The 15752-nt window shown below is 47.1% G+C and overlaps 1 protein-coding gene across 1 annotated transcript in view; it reads right to left on the bottom strand.

The window, feature by feature from the left end:
* Nucleotides 1-1703: 1703 nt before the first annotated feature.
* magl (MAX dimerization protein MGA-like) overlaps nucleotides 1704-15752 on the bottom strand; it is a 31281-nt gene continuing 17232 nt past the window's right edge. Inside the window, exons 17-23 of the mRNA XM_062550328.1 lie at nucleotides 14529-15574; nucleotides 14136-14247; nucleotides 12249-12533; nucleotides 3853-3912; nucleotides 3623-3706; nucleotides 3052-3114; nucleotides 1704-2804 (exon numbers count right to left, since the gene is read on the bottom strand). Of these exons, the coding sequence (XP_062406312.1) occupies nucleotides 1882-2804; nucleotides 3052-3114; nucleotides 3623-3706; nucleotides 3853-3912; nucleotides 12249-12533; nucleotides 14136-14247; nucleotides 14529-15574 (2573 nt within the window). The 3' untranslated portion in view covers nucleotides 1704-1881. The remainder of the gene's footprint in view (nucleotides 2805-3051; nucleotides 3115-3622; nucleotides 3707-3852; nucleotides 3913-12248; nucleotides 12534-14135; nucleotides 14248-14528; nucleotides 15575-15752) is intronic.

The raw sequence follows: 15752 nt of genomic DNA, 5'->3' as shown, positions 1-15752 counted from the left end.
CCTTTCAGGGGCTGTGATCATCCTTTTGCTTGTGCACCTTTTCCTACCCCTGAACTTTCCACAAATATGCTTTGATACAGCGCTTTGTGAACTGCCTGCCCTTTCAGCAATTACCTTCTGTGCCTTACTCTCCTTGTGGAGACTGAGAGTGGCAATGCACAATACAAGGAGAGTAAGGCACAGAAGACAGAGTGTCAATTACTGTCTTCTGGACAACTGTCAAGTCTGCAGTCCTCAGTCCTCCCCATTATTGTGCTTGTGTGTATTGAACCAGACTGGAAGATAAAAGACTCAGTAAACGTGTAAAAGTGTTGAGTTAACTACGACGATTACGAGATCTTCTCAGTTTGACTCAGTAAACCTGTACAAGTGTTGAGTTAACTATGACGATTACGAGCTCTTCTCAGTTTGACTCAGTAAACCTGTACAAGTGTTGAGTTAACTACGACGATTACGAGCTCTTCTCAGTTTGACTCAGTAAACGTGTAAAAGTGTTGAGTTAACTACGACGATTACGAGCTCTTCTCAGTTTGACTCAGTAAACGTGTAAAAGTGTTGAGTTAACTACGACGATTAAGAGCTCTTCTCAGTTTGACTCAGTAAACGTGTACAAGTGTTGAGTTAGCTACGACGATTACGAGATCTTCTCAGTTTGACTCAGTAAACCTGTACAAGTGTTGAGTTAACTACGACGATTAAGAGCTCTTCTCAGTTTGACTCAGTAAACGTGTACAAGTGTTGAGTTAGCTACGACGATTAAGAGCTCTTCTCAGTTTGACTCAGTAAACCTGTACAAGTGTTGAGTTAACTACGACGATTAAGAGCTCTTCTCAGTTTGACTCAGTAAACGTGTACAAGTGTTGAGTTAGCTACGACGATTAAGAGCTCTTCTCAGTTTGACTCAGTAAACCTGTACAAGTGTTGAGTTAACTACGACGATTACGAGATCTTCTCAGTTTGACACACAAGATAAGCAGCATGTTACTTTCCGTGACTGAAGGGTGACTCCTCTAAATTCACGCTCACCACGGACCACTTTTCAGGGTTAGTTTATTGAACACCGTTGCGTTCTCACAACTACAGAAGGCATGATCAACTTCTCTATGGTTTACAATACAATCTACAACCCAATATCACGTGTGTCTAAAGGAGAAACCTGTATCATGACAATTTATTGTTCAGGCACTTAAATATGCACTTTTGTAGGTAGAGGCCGGAATGGTTACAGCAACAAGGAAGTCCCCAATATGGGGTAGAGTTAACATTCGTGCTCACCAATAACATGCACTAGCAACACATTAATTTAATGCTTTACAAAAACACTTGAGAAAAAGGGTCTGCTCTGGTTTTTGCTGTAGTATTCTTCCTTGTGATTCAATAGGAAACAAAACACATCAACTCAATAAAGACATTGGTTTAGTAATTCAGTAGAAAACAAAAAAAAAATGCATCGACGCAGCAAAGACATTTGTTTAGAGCTGTTTTCAGTGTGAAACATTCCTGAGTGTTTGCGGATTCCTGCAGTTGTACAGCGCTCGGTTGTCTCTCTGAACTGAGATTCAGGCATAATTTAGCTTATAGAAGTCAGAGGTCATCTGCTCTGTAAATAAAGGGAAATGCAACACTCCTGTGAGCTTCCTGTTGTCTGAGGGAGGGAGGGATGGATGGAACCCCCCCCGCCCCCCCCCCCCCCTCCTCTCCGGTGCGCTCCTGGTCAAAGTGTTATTCTCCGGTAGTGAAGATTCTTCTTCTCTTTGCTCTTTTGTGTCCATGTCTTTCTTTGCTGCTTAGTGTGTGGACTCCTGTCGGCCCCTTTCATGCATGCGCGCATATATATATATATATATATATATATATATATATGTGTGTGTGTGTGTGTGTTCATCTCCGTCCCCTCCGCTTTCCACTGCGTGTGTGTGTACGTGTGGTCACAGGCGAGTGGCTCCGTAGCTGGCGAGTCTGCAGCCTGGGAGAGTGTTTGACCGAATGCGGTGGAAGAGGAGCAGACTGGGCTTTGGGTGGGGGTGGTGGTGCAGACTGGGCTTTGGGTGGGGGTGCAGCAGACTGGGCTTTGGGTGGAGGTGCACCAGACTGGGCTTTGGGTGGAGGTGGTGGTGCAGACTGGGCTTTGGGTGGAGGTGCAGCAGACTGGGCTTTGGGTGGGGGTGCAGAAGACTGGGCTTTGGGTGGAGGTGACTGGGTTTTTGGTGGAGGTGACTGGGTTTTGGGTGGAGGTGGTGGTGCAGACTGGGTTTTTGGTGTGAGGTCGTCAGCCTTGGGATGCTTGCGTGGCCGGCCTCGTTTGCGCTTTGGGACGCCGTTCTCTACGAGCGGCGTTGGTGCAGGAGCAGGAGCCGGCGTGGAACCGGCAGCATCTGAACACGGCTGCTCTTCCGCTTCCTCCATGTTGCCGTCCGGAACCTCCCCTCCCCCTGGAGCAGGAACCTCTTTGGGCCGACTCTCGTTCTCGCGTTCCGACCTCGAGGCGTCCACCGGCCCGCTAGGGGACACGTTCCCAGCATCCTCTGCCAGCGACTCGGAGTGGTCATCAGAGCTGTCCGCGTCCGGGCGCTTTCCTGTCGGATCTCTGGCGTTGCAGACGGACGGTCCCTCGGTCGTCCCAGGAGCGAGTGGGAAAAGATCGAAGGCGACTTTCCCAGCATGCACGGCGGCAGGCTCTGCAGCGCCAGCAGTGCTCGGGGTGTCGGTCAGCGCTGCGGAGTCTCTGGCCTCTGTGTCGCCGCTCTCGGAGGGCTTGCCGATGTTTTTCAAGATGGGGACGAGGAGCAGTTTTACAGGCGCACCTGAGGATAAACCGGAAAAAAAAGAAAAAAAACCCTGCTTAAACAGTTCTTCTGACAAAAAAAAGGCAAACAAAACTGCATTTTGTTGTAACTGCATTTGCACAATGACAATAAAGTTGAATATAATCTAATCTAATCAAAGACACAACTGAGACGGAGTCACCCCATGAGTTGGATATGTCCACTATTGTCATTATGTTATACAGTATAAGCAGCACAACAGAGGAAGGCTAAGAAAAGCTATTACCCAAGTGGCTGTATTGAGGGGGCAGGGATTTCACCTTGAGCAGCGATAGCACCTTGTCTATATCTGAAAAAGAAAATAAAGCATTAAAGCACTATTATGCACTGTACTGAACGGCTTTTTAGGCACGTTTTTGCAGAGCTGCTTTTGTAGAGCTAAGCGTCACACACATTTAGAAACCTAGTCATATATACTTTTCTATATAATGATGCCACACACACACACACCCATCCGCTCATCCATCCACTCACTGACAGAAACCTTGCTGTACTTGTAGAACTAGATTCTCAGAGTAAAGGAACGTTCACACCAAGAACGATAACTATAACGATAAACAAATATCGGTCTCGTTGATATGAATGATGACATTCACACATTATATTTTACATTAACTATAACGATAGCAACATGAAGAAAGATATAGTTCGGGATCACTTTCAGTTCAGAGAACGATAAAAAGCTAACAGCCAATCAGAACCAATCACACTTTTATCGGTATGGTTGTCGTTATGGTTATCGGTCTTGTTGTGAACGGCCCTTTCCTCTGCCAAAAGGGGCTAGCTCTTCTGCTCACCTAAACCCGATGATGGGATGCTCTGCTGTCCTTGTGTACCACTGTTGCTAGGTGATGACAGCTGGCTAGAACTGCTGACTTGCGCTGCGAACAACACGAGAAATAAATGAATAAATGGATATGAATGAATAAATCCATCAAAACCTGCATATCATATGGGAGTTGAATTCCATGAGATATTAACCACGATTAAGTAGTTAATAGTGTAAACAGTGTAAGGTTTGGCCTACCGTTGCTTCCTGGAGTCAGCAGAGCAGCTCTAAGCTCAGGAGAGTCTCTGGTCTTCACGTCTGTAACACAGCACAGCAAACTTTAACACCCTTCAAGAGAACATCCAGAGCTCCACATTAATGCTTGCCTGGTTGCCCTTGGCTACCAAATCCTCATGCCTGGTTGCCAAGCTGGCAACCACTTTTACACAATGGCATCTGTATTACAGGAGAGATACGTTTTTGCTAATTTCATTGCTGGTTACGCCCCTTGGAAATGTCTGGTGTGAACAGACCTACCTACCATCACCTCCAAACCTAGGCTGAAACCAGACCCTGAGACCACCCCAAATAAACCTGCCTGAGACCAGGTGGACAGGCCCACCCCAACCCCCCTGTTGCGGTGGATACTTAGGCCACCGAGGAGCACAGGGAGGGAGCAACGCTGACGCGCAAGCAGTCTTGTTCAGAGTTCTGTCGTTTATTAGCAAAGTTTAAAAACATCCAAAAATTCATGTTTAAAATGTAATCCAATGCATCCGTGCAGTGCCAGTGCTAGTGCCAGTAAGACGTGAAATTAAACGATACAAAAACTGATACGGTCAACGAAAAGTGTGCTCTCCCTACTGAGCCCCTCTCCAATACTGCAATACCAGTGCCCAGGTGCCTATATTGGCTAATTGGTTCCCACACCCTGCACTCACGTGACCCACACACCGCGGGTGGATATCAAAACCCCACACAGACTCACATACGGAACAGTCAAGGCATATGGCCGCTACATTCCAGCCCCTAATTATTACAACCATGTACCAATGTAATAATTACACACAACACACACACACATACGAACATCCATATAAACACGCTCCAACTCCTGCGGAATGTGTCCTCTTCTTGACAAAAGGTCAAAGTCAGTCTGGGCCAGAGGTTCAAGCACATAGCCCGTCAGAGTAGTCTTTACCACCACCCTCTGTCCTAAGTGAGTAAAGTATGGTCAGTCATGTCAGTTATATGGTCAGAGCAAAAACAAGATCTTCAGGCTTCGGCCTCTTGCAAAAGACACAACTTTGTTATTGGTCTGTCTATGGAGTTAGTCTTGGTCTTAATCTGAACTCTTCGGACAAGACCTCTTTTGTCAGGGAAAGTCTGTATGACCCTACCCATGACCCAGGAGTTACGCGGTGAAGTCTCGTCAACAACAAGGACAATATCTCCCACAATGAAATTGCGCTTGGTGCTGGCCCATCTCTGTCGTTCCTGCAACTGTGGCAGATATTCCTGAACCCACCGTTTCCAGAACAGGTCTGACATATACTGGACCTGTTTCCAGCGGCGGCGAGCATAGACATCGTCCTTCTGAAAACCCCCTGGTGGTAAGGATGGAGAGGTTTTTAACAATAACAAATGATTGGGGGTCAATACTTCCAAGTCGTCGGGTTCAGCCGACGCCTTAGTGAGTGGCCGACCATTGAGAATTGATTCTATTTCACAGAGAACTGTGTGAAAACCCTCTTCATCCAGACTCTGTGATCTCATTATGGAGTTAAGGACCTTGCGTACAGATCTGATCAATCTTTCCCAAACACCCCCATGGTGAGAGCCTGCAGGGGGGTTAAAAATCCACTTGATGTTTTTCTGTAAAAGCATGTCATTAATGCGAGCCTGATTCCAACCTTCGATGGCCTGCCTCAGCTCACGCTCTGCTCCGACAAAGTTCGTTCCATTGTCAGAGCGGATTTCAAGAACTTGACCACGTCTGGCTATGAAGCGTCGCAGTGCATTGATGAAAGAATCTGTGTCCAATGAAGATGCAACTTCAATATGTACTGCTCGTATTGACAAACAAGTAAATAATGCCCCGTATCTTTTCACGATGCTCCTTCGGCTTTTAACCTCAAAGGGTCCAAAGTAATCTACTCCAACCCTTGAGAAAGGGGCTTCATCTGAGCAGACACGGTCCTCGGGCAAATCTGCCATCTGCTGACACCCAGGAGCTGCTTGAAGCCTACGACAGATGACGCAGCGGGACAGGATGCGTCGTATAGCTGTAGTAGCACCAGTGATCCAGTACCTTTGACGCAGTCTTGACAACATATAGTTGCGTCCACCATGGCCAACTTCTTGATGAATGTGCCTGAGAAGAAGGTCAGAGATGTGAAAGCCTTTGGCTAATATGATGGGATGCTTAGCATCTTCAGGCATATCTGCCCTACTTAATCGCCCACCCACTCTCAAAACATCGTCCAATAAGACAGGACAAAGCTTGTAGAGAGAACTGTTCTTACTGACACTTCTACCATTCTGCAGGCTATTTAACTCATCAGAAAACTGTGTTCTTTGGTAAAACTTGATGATCGCTATTTCCGCATTCTTCACTTCATCCACTGTTAGCAGACCTCTGAACTCGGTCCCTTTATGGACCTCTGACATGTGATCTGCACCAGAGGGCGCCTGTTGTTCCTTCAAGCCCATATGCTTCCTTTGACACAGGGAACGCAGCAAATTCTTCAACCTTAAGATCCAGGCCACGGACTTCCTCAATCGCGTCCAAGAAGAAAAATGACTGATAAAACTGGTGGTAGGGTCTGATGCCTCTGAGCCATGTACAGCGTTTACTTCAACACTGACCTTTACCTCTGGATCATCTGGCAGGAGCTTGATTGTGTGGTCGGGATTCACAGGCCAATCCTGTTCTGGATGCAGCAGATATTCAGGTCCTGTCAGCCAGATCTTATTCTTCAAGAACACGTCTGCTCGTGATCCTCTGGAGGCCAGGTCAGCTGGATTGATGGTGGTGTTAACATACCTCCACTGAGATACTTGTGATACTTTCAGAATTTCAGAGACCCTATTAGCGACAAAGGTACGAAATCTCGATGTTTCGTTCTTGATGTACTTCAGTACCGATGTGCTATCAGTCCAAAACACGGATGGTTGAAGCTGCATATGCAACTCCTTCTTCCAGAACGTATCCATTCGACTTGCCGTCGTAGCAGCTGTGAGCTCCATACGTGGTATAGTGATGGATTTCAAGGGGGCTACCCTGGACTTTCCCATGATGAAGGAACTATGCAGCTGTGAATGTGCATCTTGCAAGAGCAGGTAGGTTACAACACCATAGCCGTCTTCACTTGCATCTGCAAAATGATGTAACTGTGCTGTAATTACTTCTCCAAAGTCTGGTGGTTTCAAGCATCTTGTAATGTAGAACTGTTCCAAATGGCTAAGCTCTTCGAGCCACTGTGTCCATTCCAATGCAGCAGATGATGGTATAGGATCGTCCCAGCCAAGCCCCTTCTTACACAGCTGCTGCAGAATGATCTTAGCAGTAAGGACGACAGGACTCAGGATTCCTAGAGGATCGTAAATTGAACTCACAATGGAGAGGATGCCCCTTCTTGTTGGAGGCCTTTCTTGCACCGTGATCTTAAACTTAAAGGCGTCTGATTGCACACACCACTGTACCCCCAACACTCTCTCCACAGGGAGTATATCACGATCCAAATCCAAGTTTTTCATATCCTTAGCCCTCTGTTCCTCTGGTATTGCATCCATGACAGCACGTCGATTGCTCATCCATTTAGTCAACTTGAAACCACCTCTAGAACACAAAGACACCAAATCGTGAAACAACCTCAAGGCGTCTTTCTCATTGGCTGTGGCCACTAGGCAGTCATCGACATAAAAGGAATGTAAAACTTTGTCGATTGTGTCTTGCGGGAACTGATGTGCGTTATCCTCTGCACATTTCCTCAAAGCAAAGTTTGCACAACTTGGTGATGAAGTTGCGCCGAAGAGATGTACCTTCATTCTGAAGTCCACCAATTCACGAGTCAGGTCACCTTCCGGCCACCAGAGGAACCTCAGTAGGTCAGCATCCTCAGCTGCTACCCTCACTTGATGAAACATGGATTCTATGTCTGCCATGATCACTACCGGTTCTCTCCTGAATCTGGTCATCACACCAACCAGCGAGCTCGTGAGATCCGGTCCCTGTAAGAGCTGGGCATTAAGACATGTTGACTGAAAAGTTGCCCCGCAGTCAAACACCACACGAATAGTTCCTTTTCGAGGGTGGTAAACACCGTGGTGTGGGATATACCACAGTCTCCCGTCATCACGAGTCAGCTCTTCTTTAGGCACTTGTTCTGCATATCCTTTTAAGACAATGTCATTCATGAAGTCTGTATACTGTTCCCGAAAAGACACATCTTTCTTGAATCTCCTTTGTAGGCTTACAGTACGCTGCTCTGCAACCTTCCTGTTGTTTGGCATGCTTACTTGACTATCTCTCAAGGGCAAAGCGATCTGATAATGACCATTCACCAGCTTAGCAGAGTCTTTTACAAGCTTCAGAAATCTTTGATCTTCTCTTGACATGCCTTGCTGTTCATCGTGGCTGCACTCTGGAAAGTCAGTCTTAAACTGCTGCTGCCAAAGTTCATCAAGATTCACAACAGAGATTCGGTTAACCGTTGCAGTGCCGAGATCGCCGCCATCTCCTCCAAGTGGTCCATTGACGGTCCATCCCAGAATGGTCTTGATGGCGTAGGGTCCGTCGTCAATGCTGCGAATCACCTCTAGGGGTTCCAGAGCCCTTGGCACATTAGTGCCTATCAACAGTTCAACTTCAGAGTTGATTTGTGGTAAAGTAACATGCCTCAAGTGAGGCCATCTTTCAATATCAGTCTGACGTGGGATGTTATTTCTATTGACGGGCATTTTTTGCTGCGTGAAAGTGCAAGGTAATTGGCAGAACACATCACTATCCAGACCAGCCACCTCTAGCCCAGTGACAACATAACTGTCAATTACCTTCTCTTGACCCATTGTTCGTAACAGAATATGTCTCTTTTTCCCTGAGAGGTTGAGTTTATTCATCAAGTTGACAGTGCAGAAGACGGCCGTGCTGCCTTGATCTAAAAAGGCATAAGTTGTCAGAATTTTATCACTTTTGTTGGACTTAATCTGCACCGGCACTATGGGAAGTTTACATTCACCAGCCCCAGTCAAACCATTGGACACAAAGGTTTTGCTCACTGCAGCACATAATGCCTCAGTCTCGGATTCGTGTTGCCTTTCCTTTGATTGTATGTGAAGTATTGTAGGATGCCTCAAACTACATGCATCACAGGACAGACGCCTCCTACAATCCTTACTTATATGACCTGTGCACAGGCAAGCAAAACAAACACCCTTTTCCTTTAAGAAGGCGATCTTTTCTCTGTGAGACCTTTTATTCAGTTGGGGGCACACATCCAATTTGTGTCCACTTCCGCAAAACAGACAGGCCTTCATGGGTGGGTCATTATCTGGAGTCCTTTCACTTGTTCCAACGGTATTGACAGTCGTCGCAAAACTACTTCTGTTTGGTCGAGCCCGGGGGGCAGAGTAGATTTGGTTCAGCCCTTTACTGGGCGTTGGCGAGGAGTCTTGAATCTTTCCAAAGATTGGATCATTTACAATTTTTGCTTGTCTTTCAATAAAATGAACAAGGTCACTAAAAACAGCCCTTTGGCGGCGTCTTTCCTGTATCTCACAGGCTACTGTTCTCCAGCGATCTCTTAGTTTATAAGGCAACTTTTTAATGATGGCAAGCATGTTAGCTGGCACATCCAATTCATACATGTATTGTACATCGTTCATCATATTACAGCAACCTCGGAGAAAGAGACTGTAATCTTGCAGCGCCTTAACATCCTCTGTCTTAATTGGAGACCATTGCAGAGCCCTTTCCATATAAGCAGCCGAAATGGACTGCTCATTGCCAAAATGTTCTTGCAACAGCCCTTTTGCTTGAGCATATCCTCTCTCAGGATCGGCGTACAGACAACTTCTTACCAGTTCTCTTGGGCGCCCTCTAGTAAACTGTTCAAGAAAATATAAACAGTCACTGTAGCTATCTGACTTACTTTCAATTCCATTCTCAAAGGCCCTCATAAAGGAGTGATACTGCAATGGATCGCCTTCAAAAACTTGAATTTCTCTTTTTGGCAAAGAGGACGCTTGCTGTTGTTGCATCAGTAGCGTGGTTATTACATTTTGCTTGTTCACAAGATCAAAAACTGTACTTTGACCAGATTTAGCCAGCAGACTTTCAGCGTTGCATGTGCGTTGCTTCATGCTCTGTGACTGGTCATGTGGCCCGATGCAAGGATTTGGCTGCGGTTTGTGGTGTTCTGAGGAAGAGAACTGAACTCTAGAGTCTCGGTTGGCCATTTTGCTTTTGGGCCTTGTGGCTGGGTCGCCACTCCTGTTTGTGGCCTGCATGACTACTTTCGGTGACTCAGATGTCCAAAGGGTGAATGGGGCTGCATTTGCATTCAGTGGGTTTGCTTGAGTTTGTCTCAAATAGGAATCCTTAGGTTTTAACCGTTTAGAAGTGCTCCCACTGGTCGAACTAGCAGATTTGAGCACGCTTACTTTAGCCGTATGTGCAGCAATCTCCTCATCCAGCTTAAGCCTCTCTTTCCGTCTCCTTAACTGCTCTTCTTCCTCTTCAAGTGCGTGTTTTGCTTGTATCATCCTTTGCCGTGCCATCAACGCCGCCAGGTCAGCTTCAGCTTTTATACGGGCAGAAGAGGTGCTTGATGTGGAACTCCTTTGTGAACCGTGTACAGAGCGTCTACTTGGCACATTTGATATGCTGTCTTCTGGTTGCACGTCATCCTGTAACATTAGGTCTGTAGGCCTATGTAGGCCTGTGTCATGGTCTACTGTCTTTGTTTGCACCTGACAAAGATCATTTCCTTGAGACACATTGCTTATTTGAGGCACATTTGCAACACAGTCATTTGTAGCAGAGGCATACATTGTTTCAACAGGATTAGAATTGATTTTCACCTGATCAACATCATTTTCCTGAGATGCATTACTCATTTGAAGCACACTTGCCACGCTGTCATTTGTAACAAAAGTGGGCAATGTTTCAACAGAATCACGAGTCTTTTCATGTTCATTTAACCACATCAGCACGTCATCTTTAAATGCGCTGGTATAGCTTTTTATGCTTGAGAACCATTCATTGTGAGTTGTTTTCCTATCGTCAGGCAATAATGGAATTAATGAATCGTGAAACTCAACGGCAGATTTATATAATTGTGTTAGAATAGGCAACTTAGTTTTCACCTGTGGTGCATTTTCGTTTCGTTTCATAAGTTCTTTCATTGCTGGAATCAACGCTTTGATTTTATCTACATGTTTTTTGCGATCCTTTTGAAGGTTTTCAATTTGTAATGCTAATGCCTTCTCAGTGGGTTTTATTTCACGTTTAGCAAGCACTGCATCAGAAACTTTTTCGCTGGAATCGCCTTTATCACTCATGTTGCCGTTGGTCGACAGTTCATTTGTTTGCAGTACAGCGGTAGCCACAACAAGTTCAGCTCTAAAGTCAATTTTACGTTTGAATAGTTCAACACACCCACAAACTTCTCAGGCAGGCTGTAGCTCTCCAACAACGTACTCACCACGAATCAGCAGAACGGCGTTAGCCGATGCACAGCTTGAATAAAGTGGTTTTTATAGGCCTACCAGTCTGGAGTTCGCGTTGCTGTAGTCCCTTGATTTGAAGTTCTTTGTCCATATATTCAACTGTTCCTGTTTCCAACGGCGTTAGACAGAAAACCCAATCTCCTTCTTCAGCCGTAGGCCTGTCGGCTTAATCCACAAAGAACGTTCGCGATACTTGTTGGGCTACAAACTTAGCTGCACGTTTTCGTTGACAATGTTGCGGTGGATACTTAGGCCACCGAGGAGCACAGGGAGGGAGCAACGCTGACGCGCAAGCAGTCTTGTTCAGAGTTCTGTCGTTTATTAGCAAAGTTTAAAAACATCCAAAAATTCATGTTTAAAATGTAATCCAATGCATCCGTGCAGTGCCAGTGCTAGTGCCAGTAAGACGTGAAATTAAACGATACAAAAACTGATACGGTCAACGAAAAGTGTGCTCTCCCTACTGAGCCCCTCTCCAATACTGCAATACCAGTGCCCAGGTGCCTATATTGGCTAATTGGTTCCCACACCCTGCACTCACGTGACCCACACACCGCGGGTGGATATCAAAACCCCACACAGACTCACATACGGAACAGTCAAGGCATATGGCCGCTACACCCCCCATAAACCTTCCTGAGACCTGGTGGACAGGCCCACCCCAACCCCCCATAAACCGGCCTACCATCACCTCCCCCCCCAACCCCCCATAAACCGGCCTACCATCACCCCCCCCCCCAACCCCCCCATAAACCTGCCTACCATCACCTACCCCCCCCAACCCCCCCATAAACCTGCCTACCATCACCTACCCCCCCCAACCCCCCCATAAACCTGCCTACCATCACCCCCCCCCCCCATCCCCCCATAAACCTGCCTACCATCACACCCCCCCCCCCAACCCCCCCCCCCCATGAACCTGCCTGAGCGCCAGCTGGGTTTGGGCATCCCCGCGGCGAGCTCCCCTGCGGCGGCGGCGGCGTCCTCCTCCTGCGGCTCCTCCTCGTCCAGCAGCTGCTTCCTCTTGCGCTTCCTCTTGTGGCGCTTCCAGATGGCGAAGCGCTCCGTGAGCCAGTCGCACTCCTTGGCCGTGAGCTTCACCTGCGTGGGCTTGTTGCGCTCGTGCTGCCGCTGCCGGTACTGCTCCAGCAGGCGCTGCCGCTTGCTCGTCTCCTGCAGCTTCTTCCTGATCAGCTCCTCCGACTTGCCTGGGGGGGGGGGGCAGCCATAGGGAACAACACAACATCAACAACAGTCATAAGAACACAACATCAACAACATTCATAAGGAACAACACAGCCATAGGGAACAACACAACATCAACAACATTCATAGGGAACAACACAGCCATAGGGAACAACACAACATCAACAACATTCATAGGGAACAACACAACATCAACAACACAGCCATAGGGAACAACACAACATCAACAACAGCCATAGGGCACAACACAACATCAACAACACAGCCATAAGGAACACAACATCAAAAACATTCATAGGGAACAACACAACATCAACAACACAGCCATAGGGAGTAACACATCATCAACAACACAGCCATAGGGCACAACACAACATCAACAACACAGCCATAGGGCACAACACAACATCAACAACACAGCCATAAGGAACACAACATCAACAACATTCATAGGGAACAACACAACATCAACAACACAGCCATAGGGAACAACACAACATCAACAACACGGCCATAGGGAACAACACAACATCAACGACATTCATAGGGAACAACACAACATCAACAACACAGCCATAGGGCACAACACAACATCAACAACAGCCATAGGGCACAACACAACATCAACAACAGCCATAGGGCACAACACAACATCAACAACACAGCCATAGGGAACAACACACCAACGACTCCTATAGGGAACAACACAACGTCATCAACTCCTATTCACCCCTTGCCAATGATGTCATAAAAGTTCGCTCCACAGCGAAATAGCTAACTAGACGGCAAGAAGACGAGTCGAATCAATGGGTTCTGATGGGACGTATAGCGCTAGCTCAGAGATTATATTGAAATTTTACCTTCATAATGTCCTTCCACCACTGTTAGCATATTGTCTGTAATGAATCAACATCCGATTACTTGAAACAGATATATTTTGCTTTGTTTTCTTGAGTGTTTCGGGAGTATTTCAACCATGATTGCACTGTCATCTGGCCCGTCTACTTAGCTCAGCAAGGGTTGTTATAGCAACCATAAACTCTGAATGGGACGGCACGTTTAACGAGTTCAGTGCTAGGATAAACGTAAGCTAGGTTAGCTAATAATAGTGTTCAATGACCGCTAACGTTATTTCATATACTGATGTGTTATGTTTTGACTATGTTACATCTGTTAAGAGCATTACAAATAAAGTGGCCAAATCGGTTTGAAATATTTTAGCCCAGAAATACTAATATGGGTGTTAATATACAGTAGGCTAATATTAGCAGTAGACTACGATCTAGCAGCCCTATGTTAGTGCTGTTATCACTAGTTTAATAACTATGTAAAATTGCGATCACAACCCATTTCACCTTACAACACATCTGCCATGTTTATTTGACTACCAGACGCTGAAAGTAATACATTGAACTACAAAAGATGTTAAAGTGAAGATGTTCACTTCTTCATAATGTAATTTGCCGTACATCTCCTATCTTTCTGCCGTCCGTCATGGTGCCGTCCGGCGCTGTCACGTCACTTTGTGACGTTTCAGTAAGGGGTGAATAGGGACACAGCCATAGGGAGCAACACCACATCAAGACTCCTATAGGGACCCTTACCGGACAGCTGTGAGATGGTCTTGATGTAGGCGTCCTGCGCACCACTCAGGGCGTTCTTCTTCCTCTCCAGGCTCCTCTCTCTGCTCTTCAGCGCACTGATGATGAGCCGGGCCTGAGACACACACGACCGTCAACACACACACACACACACGCTGCCTGTGGCCCTAGGGTGACACTGAACACACACTGTTGCCTGTTGCTCTAGGGTGACACTGAACACTAGAGCTGCCAAGAATTTCAAAACTACTACAACTACCAAGGCGGCCATTTTGACCGTTGGAATTTAAAAAGATCAAAAGATTCACCAGCAACTGTTTTTCAACTATTTTTTACTTTATTAAGAAAGTAATTTTTCAAAATGAGCCGTCGGGGCCTCGGCGGAGGGCAGCCTACCTGGTCCAGGATGTCCTGCTGGGTGACCTTGAGGTTGCTGATGCGCAGGACCTCCTTGAGCCTCTTGAAGCCGCTCTCCTGGAGGCAGCGGCGATGGCGCTCCCTAGTGGCCTGGCTGTGGCTGGAGAGCTCCGGCTCCGAGGACTGCTGCGCTTCAGGGCCTCTAGGCAACGCCCCGGTGGCCTTGGGAGGAACTGCAGCTACGTTAGCCTTCGATGTTCCAGAATCCTGCTTGGATGCGCTGTGTGATATGTTACTAACTTGAAGTTTTCCGGAATCCTGCTGGGATGTTCTATGCGATATGGTACTAACTTGAGGTGTTCCGGAATCCTGTTTGAATGTAGTAGATGATAGGTCACGAACTTGAAATATTTCAGAACCCTGTTTGGAGGTTCTATATGATGAGCTACTAGCCTGAGGGGTTCCAGAACCCTGTTTGAATGTTCTAGATGATATGTAACTAGGCTTTGGTGTTCCCAAGACCGCTGGTGGAACCACCACAGGGGCGACTACCTTCTTCTTCTCCTCCACCAACGTTCCGGCATTTTGAGCACCCAGCTTAGACATTCCTGCGATCTTAGAACCCTTTCTGGGCAACGTTCCGTATGATTTGTCGGTGGCGTGAGGGAACGCTGTGGTAGCCGTCTTAGCACCCCCCACAGATGTACTCCCCTCCCCGTCAGAAGCCTTGGGCAGCTGGATCAGCGTGAAGCCCCCTGGCAGGGCGAGCGAGGAGCTCGTGTTCTGAGACGGGTTCTCGTCCTCCCTGAGAACCGGCGAGTCCGGCACCAGCGGTTTGGGCTGCTCCGAGGGAGGGCAGATCCTGAAGGAGAAGGAACCGGCTCCAGGCAGGGTTCTGACGGGTACGGAACCCTGAGAGATGCACATGGTGCTCTTCCCTGACAGCGAGAAGGGCTTGGGGAGAACAGCCAGGTCGTCGGGGGCGACGGGAGGAGTGTCTGGGTCTGTGCTTCCGTCCTGAGACACGGAGGAGGTGGCGAGTTCTGGGCAAGGACCACTGGGCATCAGGAAGCCACTCGGAGTGCCTGCTCAGAAACACAAACACAAACAGCAGGTCATCAACATCTGACACCACGTCCAATGCAAGCCAGCAATATCAGACCAATGGGCAATATTAGATCAAAATAACAATGTGAATTCTAATCTAGAACTAGTTCATTTTCAATTAATTCCGTATCATTCCATTCCATGACATTTTAAAGG

The sequence above is a fragment of the Sardina pilchardus genome, chromosome 12 (assembly GCF_963854185.1).
Source record: "Sardina pilchardus chromosome 12, fSarPil1.1, whole genome shotgun sequence".
NCBI classification, from domain to species: domain Eukaryota; kingdom Metazoa; phylum Chordata; class Actinopteri; order Clupeiformes; family Clupeidae; genus Sardina; species Sardina pilchardus.
Note: the sequence above shows the minus strand (reverse complement) of the source record. Positions and strands in the feature narration are given on the sequence as shown.